General features: G+C 41.4%; 1 protein-coding gene across 3 annotated transcripts in view; it reads right to left on the reverse strand.

Moving 5' to 3' along the window:
- CFAP36 (cilia and flagella associated protein 36) overlaps window positions 1-6734 on the reverse strand; it is a 33667-nt gene extending 26933 nt beyond the window's left edge. For 2 of the 3 annotated variants that reach the window (XR_007500878.1, XM_049784791.1), the window contains exons 1-3: window positions 6432-6734; window positions 2953-3017; window positions 54-155 (exon numbers count right to left, since the gene is read on the reverse strand). Coding sequence is in view for 2 of the 3 variants with exons in the window: in XM_049784791.1 (XP_049640748.1) it covers window positions 54-155; window positions 2953-3017; window positions 6432-6546 (282 nt within the window). In the remaining variant the exon portion in view is untranslated. The remainder of the gene's footprint in view (window positions 1-53; window positions 156-2952; window positions 3018-6431) is intronic. The other variant, XM_049784792.1, reaches the window with a different exon arrangement.
- Between the last annotated feature and the right edge of the window lie 2912 nt (window positions 6735-9646).

The raw sequence follows: 9646 nt of genomic DNA on the forward strand, positions 1-9646 counted from the left end.
ACTGTGTCTTTCAGTACAATCTTACATTAATAAAATAACATAAAAATAAAAACCTGTGATGTGCGGGTCTTAGCAAGAGGAGAAGTGCATGCTTCTTGAAACTGATCTTCATTAATTCCAATTTCTTTGAGGTAACTTTCCAATAGCTTTTCAACCTAAAAAGAGAAAGTTTTGGTTTTTTTTTTTTTTCATTTTTGGTTTTGGGGCCATGCCCAGAGACACTCAGGGGTTATTCCTGGTTTTGTGCTCAGAAATCATTCCTGGCCGGCTCAGGGGCCATATGGGATGCTGGAGATCAAACCTGGGTCTGTCCTGGGTTGGCTGCGTGCAAGGCAAAAGCCCTATTGCTGTGCTATTACTCTGGCCCCCAAAAGAGAAAATTTAATTCTCATAATTTATATGGGAATGTCTAAAGGGCAGTTTCTATACTAAGAACTGAGGTGTTTTTGGTTTTTTTGTTGTTGCTGTTGGTTTTTGGGTCACACCCAGCAGCGCTCAGGGGTTACTCCTGGCTCTATGATCAGAAATTGCTCCTGGCAGGCTCGGGGGACCATATAGGATGCCGGGATTCGAACCACCGTCCTACTGTAATCAAGGCAAACGCCTACCTCCATGCTATCTCTCCGGCCCCAAGAACTGAGTTTTTAAAATCATAATCATGGGGCTGGAGTGGTGGCGTAATTGGTAAGGCATCTGCCTTGCCCACGCTAGCTTAGGATGGACCACGGTTTGATACCCTGCCATCCCATATGGTCCCCTTAGCCAGAAGCGATTTTTTTTTCTTTTTTGGGTCACACCCGGCAGCGCTCAGGGGTTACTCTGCACTCAGAAATCGCCCCTGGCAGGCACAGGGGACCATATGGGATGTGGGGATTCGAACCACCGTCCTTCTGCATGGAAGGCAAACGCCTTACCTCCATGCTATCTCTCTGGCCCCAAGAAGGGATTTCTGAATGCACAGCCAGGAGTGACCCTTGAGCATCACCGGGTGTGGCCCAAAAACAAACAAACAAAAAAATGTAAAAGCATAATAAAATGCTTGTGTAATTATTAATTTATAAATATATATTTAATATATAACATATGCTATATGTATTATATACAATATATAATATAAATATATATTTAATGTATTAAATATATTTATATATTAAATATAGTATATGTTAATATACAAGTATATTACAGGGTCAGACAAACAGCATGTAAGAAGTACAGGTGTGGCTCTCCATACCTATGCCCAATATTTCTTGCCAAGTACAGAGACTGAGGTAGCAACATGCACTACAGGGCATGACCCCAACACAAAGATATGTATTATACTTAAAGAACAAAATAAAATGGTATTTCCTCTACTAGAAATAATTAGAATCAGGCTTATAGAGTTCGTTCTCTTTGCACAAACCTGAGGTACTTTAAAGTCATTAAAAACAATCATGTTGAATTAATAACAAACATGTTAGCAGTTGAAAAATAAAATTTAAATTTAAAAAGTAGATGTGAGGGGCCGGAGCAATAGCATAGCGGTAGGGCGTTTGCCTTGTACGTGGCCAACCCCAGACGGACCCCGGTTCAATTCCTGGCATCCCATATGGTTCGACTCTGCCAGAAGTGATTTCTGAGAGCAGAGTCAGGAGTAACCCCTGAGTGCCACCAGGTGTGACCCAACCACCCCCCTAAATTAAAAATAAATAAAAAGTATATGTGAGACCCTTTAAAATAGTTGTTATAAAACCATTCCTTTCAGTAGTCCTCAAACTATAGCCCGCTGGCCACATATTATATTTGTTCCCATTTCGTTTCTTCACTTCAAAATAACATATATGAGGTATGCATAGGAATTTATTCATAGCTTTGGTCAGTGAACTAGGACAGTGAACTAGACCCCTGTTTAAAAAGTTTGAGGACCACTGCTAGATTCTAGAATAGAAGAGAAAAGAAGTCATATAAGAATGAGATGTTCAAAGATTCCTAGGAGCCTGATTAAACTGGTATTACTTTTAGGGTTTATGGATGATTTAATAACATTTAAATAATTTTAAATTAAAATTTAATTTTGGAAAACCTAAAATAATATTTTAATTATCTTTAAGATTTAGTGAATAATGAGGTACCATCATGCCACAGAGATTGACACACATCACAAAGAATGAGAATAATCAGTGCTGGCAGGGACGTGGAGAGAAAGGACCTCTTATCCATTGCTGGTGGGAATGCTGTCTAGTCCAACCTTTATGGAAAGCAATATGGAGATTCCTCTAAAACTGGAAATTGAGCTCCCATTCAATCCAGCTATACCACTCCTAGGGATATACCCTAGGAACACAAAAATACAATACAAAAATCCCTTCTTCACACCTATATTCATTGCAGCACTATTTACCATAGCAAGACTCTGGAAACAACCAAGATGCCCTTCAACAGATGAATGGCTAAAGAAACAGTGGTACATATACACAATGGAATATTATGCAGCCATCAGGAGAGATGAAGTCATGAAATTTTCCTATACATGGATGTACATGGAATCTATTATGCTGAGTGAAATAAGTCAGAAGGAGAGAGATAGATGCTGAATAGTCTCACTCATCTATGAGTTTTAAGAAAAATAAAAGACATTTTTGCAATAATCCTCAGAGACAAAGAGAGGAGGGCTGGACAGTCCAGCAAACGACATGAAGCTCACCAGAAAGAGTGGTGAGTGCAGTTAGAGAAATAACTACACTGAGAACTATCATAACAATATGAATAAATGAGGGAAGTGGAAAGCCTGTCTAGAATACAGGTGGGGGTGGGGTGGGGAGAAGGGAGATTTGGGACATTGGTGGTGGAAATGTAGCACTGGTGAAGGGGGTGTTCTTTACATGACTGAAATCCAACTACAGTCATATTTGTAACCAAGGTGTTTAAATAAAGATATTAATAAAAAAGATTTAGTGAATAAATACTCACTAGTTCTTTGTATTCCTGATGAATCTCTGTATAGGTTAATTTGCTTTCTTCTTCATCATCAAAAACTAAATTCAGAAAAAAAATATTTTAGAGTAAAATATTTTATTAATACAACATAAAAGTCTAACTTCTTACAAACAAAACTATACTAATAGTATACTATAATCAAAACTATACTATATACAACTATTACTATAATCTACCTTTTAAAACTTTATTTTTGGTTTTTGATTTTTGGGCCACACCCTGTGATGTTCAGGGGTTATTCCTAGCTATGCACTCAGATATCCCTCCTGGCTTGGGGACCATATGGGGTTCTTTTTTTTTTTTTTTTTGGTTTTTGGGCCACACCCGGTAACGCTCAGGGGTTACTCCTGGCTATGCGCTCAGAAGTCGCTCCTGGCTTGGGGGACCATATGGGACGCCGGGGGATCGAACCGCGGTCCGTCTCCTAGGCTAGCGCAGGTAAGGCAGGCACCTTACCTCCAGCGCCACCGCCCGGCCCCACCATATGGGGTTCTGGGGATCAAATGAAGGTCTGTCCTGGATCAGCCACATGCAAGGCAAATACCCTACCACTGTGCTATTGCTTGGGCCCCAGTTTTTAAATTTTTTAAATTTGAGCCACACCCAGTGATATTCAGGGATTCCTGGCAGTGTTCGGGGGACGAAATGGGATGCTGGGGATTAAACCATGGGATTGTACAATATCTCTGGACCCTCAATGTAAAAATTCTTGTATATTTTCCTTCTTTAAAAGAAAATAAAGTGTTCACTATGAAAAGATTTTCTATTTAAAATTCACCTAAAATTTCTTTTTTTTTGGGGGGGGGGTTGGGTCAGGGATTACTCTTGGCTCTATGTTCAGCAATCGCTCCTGGCAGGCTCGGGGGACCATGTGGGATGCTGGAGTTCGAACCACCGTCCTTCTACATGCAAGGCAAATGCCCTACCTCCATGCTTTCTCTCCGGCCCCAAAATTCACCTAAAATTTCTACTTAAATTAAAACAAGTATTCATTTGAGTTTTCAATAAATAATATAGGGTATTTTCTTTACACAATTTTAGTGGAATTTTTTTTTCACTATCCCCTGAAAATTTTGGCTCTAGAATTTTCTGTACCACCTATGCCCCGTAAGCATGGTCAGGAGTGATCCCTGAGCAGTCAGAAGTGTGCCCTGATTACTGCTAGGTATGGCCCAAAGCCACAATAATAAAAATAGTAAAACATATATCTGTGATTTTCTGTGTAGAGTATTTTTTGACTCCTCCATGATTACAGAATAAGTAAAAACAAAAATCTTGGTATGGCCAAACAAAACTCTCCAAGACTGGATCTCCTATGACTGCTAAATCCAAACTATTAGTATCAAAAAGTTGTACAAAACTAAATTTTGAACCACAATTTTGAAGTAAGGATAGGACAGTGACAACCAGTCAGTGAAATATAAAGATATGACAAGGGTTACTAGCATGCTACTTTCATTTATCTGGGCATCTGCTCTGTATAGCCTAACATCATTCATACAACAATCATCTCTCCTGTTTTCAGTTAATTCTGAAACCAAATTATTACATTACATGCTTATATAACTGAGATTGATACTTCCTTATAAAATTATAAATCAAAATTAGACCTATTACTAATGAGATGGCAACTTACGATGTTATGGGGGGAAAAGGAAAACTAATTTTTTTCTTTTCCGTTTGGTATTTTTGTCTCAGTGGAGTAAATGAAATCAAAGGTGACATAATTTCTTCTTTTAAAAAAAAAAGAAAGTCAGGATTCCATATACCTTTTCAACATCATAACAGAACTGGTTTTCTAAAAAGAGCCTAAATAGGAATGATAAAGACAGTACAGTGGATAAAATAGTTGTCTTCACACAGCAACATGGATTTGATCCCTGGCCTCTGAGCTTCACACGGAGCTCCCCCATCCACCCACCCACACACATACAAATGGAGTGTAAATAAAAGATATTTGAGGCCGGTGAGGGAGATCCAGAATAAATAAATAAATAAATAAATAAATAAATAAATAAATAAATAAATAAATCCAGCTAAATGTTTTGCAAAGATGTTTGGGGTTGGCTCTCCTGTGTGATCCCCCAAGCATTCAGATGGGAGATGCCCCTGAACAACTTTGGGTGTGGGTCAAACCTCAAAAAGAAAAAGTTATTTGGGGGCTCAAAGACTTGGTGGTAGAGCGCCTGTCTTGCAGACATGAGATTGCAAGTTTGATCTCCAGCAAGGGCAGAGACACTGCTTTTGGGATCCACTCGCCGCTGTGAAGTGTGAGGTCATGACAACATTGCAGCTAACTAGTGTGATCACAAGCAAATATGCAAGTCCCCCAGCCTCACAGTTCTATGCTGAGTCTTAAAAGGAATTTCTAGGGGCCGGAGCGACAGCACAGCTGTAGGGTGTTTGCCTTGCACACGGCTGACCCAGCGTCCCATACGGTCCCCTGAGCCAGGAGTAATTTCTGAGCTCATAGCCAGGAGTAACCCCTGAGCATCACCGGGTGTGGCCCCAAAACAAAACAAAACAAAACAAAAAAAGAAAGATAGTTCATATGACTGTTAATTTTACCAACCTCAAAATCTTGCCGAACTGTTAATAAAGGGTAAATAACAACTAGTCACTCATTCGTGATAGTTTACTTTAAAAATTTATGGCTTCTGGTTCCTTTTCCATAGATGGGCTCCAATGAGTCGGAGTACTATATCATGTTTATCTAACTGTCACCTGTGAAAAAGAACTCTCCATTTATTTATTGTAAGGGGGCCAGACACTGTGGTGTCTCGAGGGACCCTACGGGATGGGGATGCTGGGGATCGAGACCTGGTCAGCTGTGTACAAGGCCAGTGCCCTACCTCAAAGATATTTGAGGCCGGTGAGGGAGATCCAGAATAAATAAATAAATCCAGCTAAATGGGCTGAGGACCCATGTTTTGCAAAGATGTTTGGGGTTGGATCTCCTATGTGATCCCCCAAGCATACAAGGATTCATGTAAATAAATTGTTAGGTTCCCAATGAGGGGCCCCCAAGAAAATGTACTTTCTCGGGCCCAGAGTCAAGCAGCTCCATGAAAGATACAAACGTTGGCGATCCTTGCTGGCTCTGGATCTGCTGGAAACATCACACAACATCCTTTGCTCAGAACCAAAGCGTGCAGAAAGAAATGGGTGGAGGAACCCGACACAGGTTTAAACTTGAAGATTCTTTGGGCATAAGCCTGGGGTTCAAAGGATTGGGGAAAGCGGGGAGTTGGGGTTCCCCATTATCTGCAGCGTGAAAGAAAACAAAGGCCACAATTCCTCCAACAAACCCTGTTTCTCCCAACTTAAGCCCACAGGGGTGAAACCCCACAAAATTAAGATGGTCTGAGGTAACCACCTCGCTGACAACAACTGGAATAAGAAAAGCGAAAACGGGATATAGTTTTGGGGTCTCGTTTTTTTAATGTTTTTACCTTCACATTTCTGTTCCACAAAGTCCAAGATGGGAATGGACCAGTCTGGGCCTCGTAGGAAGCCAGCGATGCTCTCCACCACCCATTCCACTTCATCTTCTTCTTCTGCAGCCATCACGGACGGCCAGGCGGGGCACAACGGAACCCCAAGGCCAGAATCCGGGAGCAGGCTAAGGTTACCTTTGAGCCCGCTTGGTGCCAAAAGAAATTGGCGGGAGACCGGTCCCCCGCAGTTAGCAGGCCGCCAGGATGAAAAATACTAACCAGTTAACGTAAGACGGTCGCTATGGCAACAAGCGCGGCCGCCCCAGTCGGAAGTCAGAAAGTGAAGTTTGCCCGGAGCTCGCGCGACTTCAGTAAGGGCTCTAGTATAACGTTTCTGATTGGTTCAAAAAGACGGGAACGAATGATAGCCCTCCTCTCATTGATCCGGAATTGCTACGGCTGCTAAGAGACGTGTTCTGATTGGGTGAAAGTGCCAGAAGGCTCTCGCCGGTCCCTTTTCTAAGAAGCTCCGTGGAAATCTAGAAATGGTGCAGTGCGACTGCGTGGTGGCCTGGTTTCCGGCTCAAAAGCCCATGAAAAAATCCAAAGCAAAGGCCCTATCCGCTATACTAGCTCTCTGGTTTACTACATGAATTTATAAAATATTCCTCAGTCTTCTATGACAGTACCATTGTCTAGGTGGCTTATAAACAACCCAAAATTATTTTTCACAGTAATATGACTGCTAGCAAATTGGTGTCTCCCTGTGATCTTGCTGCCTAGATCTTATATAGACTGCTCCTTTATTGTAGGGTTGGCCACGCCTGCTGTGCTCAAGTTTAAGCCTGGTTCTGTGCTCAGGGATCACTCCTGGACTTAGGGGACCATCCACTGTGCCAGGTATTGAACCACGGTTGGTCACCTGCAGAAAATCTTGACCGTCTGCACTATATTTCTAGACTATTAGACTACTACCTTTTCACCTCATACTTGGAAGGGTTAAAAGGACTCTCCAGAAACGCATATATAAGCACTAATTCCATCTATGCACACTCCATCTTCATGATCTAATCGACTACTGAGGACCCCACTTCCTAATAACATCACAGGAAGGTTTCGACATATGAATTTTAGGTACTCATACACATTTTATCTTTTTTATATAATATCTTTATTTAAACACCTTAATTACAAACATGATTGTGGTTAGGTTTCAGTCGTGTAAAGAACACCCCCTTCACTAGTGCAACATTCCCACCACCAATGTCCTAAATCTCCCTCCATCCCACCCCACCCTCACCTGTACTCTAGACAGGCTTTCCAGTTCCCTTATTCATTCACATGGCTATGATAGTTCTCAGTATAGTTATTTCTCTAACTGCACTCACCACTCTTTGTGGTGAGCTTCATGAAGTGAGCTGGACCGTCCAGCCCTCCTCTCTTTGTCTCTGAGGATTGTTGCAAAAATGTCTTTTATTTTACACATTTTGTCTTGAGCACCAATGTTTTTCATTGTGAACCTAACAATTTATTTACATGAAACCTTATTTATGCAGGCCTTTTTAAAATATTGTAAAAATATCTAATTTTTACTTTGGTCACATTAGGCGGTGCTCAGATACGCAGTCAGAGATCATTCGTGGAGAGGCTTGGGGGAACCATATCATATACCAGGGAGATTAAACCCAAGTCATCCAGTGCAAGGCAAGCACCTTACACATTGTACTGCCTCTCCAGCTCCTTCTTTAAATATATCATTATGATTTTTAAAATAATTTCCTAGAATGGAGGCCAGAGTCATAACACAGTGAGTAGGGGATTTGCCTTGCACACAACTGACCTGGGTTTGATCTCCAGCATCCCATATGGTCCCTGAGCCTACCAGGAGTGATTTCTGAGTGCAAAATCAGGAATAACCCCTGAGCGCTGGCGGGAGTGGCCCCAAACTCAAAAAAATCCCGGGGTATAGGTTATATGGCACTTGCCTTGCATGTGGTTGATCCGGGTTTGTGAGATGCTCCCTATCTCAGTGACTTCATTTGTTAAATGAGTAGTGCAAAATTCACTCACATGTACATAAGACAAAGTAGCTCGATTAGAAAATCGGAGGGTCTGGATTCCATCCTCGACAGTGTGACCTTGAATTAGTCATTCCAGCTCCCTGGGTCTAAATGAATGTCGGCCTCCACTGCCGCGGGGCTGGGACCTGGTGGAGGTATGCGGGGCGCAGGGGCACCAAGGACGAAGGGGCCCCAGGTGCCTGCCAGCCCCCCCACCCCCCGCCTTGCAGAACTGCCCTCTAGTCTTTTTTTTTTAATAGACATCTGTATTACTTTCCTTAAAACTGAACCAGATAACATTCCCACTAACTGTTGATGAGGGTTGGGACATCAAAAATCAAGCTATAATAAAAAGATATCCTACTGAATGGAACACAATATTTGCCCATAATACATCAGATAAGTGATTGGTATACAGAATATACAAAGGACTCACAAAACACAACGAAAAAAGCCAATATTCCCAATCATAAATAAGCCAAGCAGATTAACAACACTTTTTTCAAAGGCATATGGATGGACAACAGTCATAGGGCAATGTGCTCAATATTCACAATTAGAGAAATGTAAATCAAAACAACAGTGAACTAGCATCTCATTCCTGTGAGACTGGTACTTATCCAAAAGTCTGGAAACAACCAGTGTTGGCAGAGTTGCAATATTTATAATATTTTGAAAAACAGTTCCTAAAAATAAAATTACTAAATCAATAGCATACCATTTTTTTTTCCTCCTTTTCTTCCCTTTGTTGCTGTTGTTGCAATGACCAGCAGTAACATATGCTTGGGTGTAATGCTTTCTAGAATAGCAGTTCTGGCCACAATAATCATGCATGCTTTTTAGTTATGCAGTTTGCTGCAGAGCTCACACACACCTGGCTGTAGTCTGGAGATCACACACTCTGCTACAATACCAGGGGATCCCCAAAAGCAGAGATACTGGAACTACTCTTGGCACTTTGGGTTCCCCTGGAGAATCAAACTCATAGCCTTATTATACCTACAAGACAAGCACTTTTCACTTCTGAGCCTTACCTAAGGCCTGTGTCTTGCAGTTTTGCAGACAGTTGCCTGAATTAGTTTACAAATTAGTTTACCAATCCAGTTTTTGGTTTTGGTTTTATTTTGCTTATTTGGTTTTTGGATCATACTCAGCAATGGTCAGGAGTTT

Source organism: Suncus etruscus, chromosome 12 (genome assembly GCF_024139225.1).
Source record: "Suncus etruscus isolate mSunEtr1 chromosome 12, mSunEtr1.pri.cur, whole genome shotgun sequence".
NCBI classification, from domain to species: Eukaryota; Metazoa; Chordata; class Mammalia; order Eulipotyphla; family Soricidae; genus Suncus; species Suncus etruscus.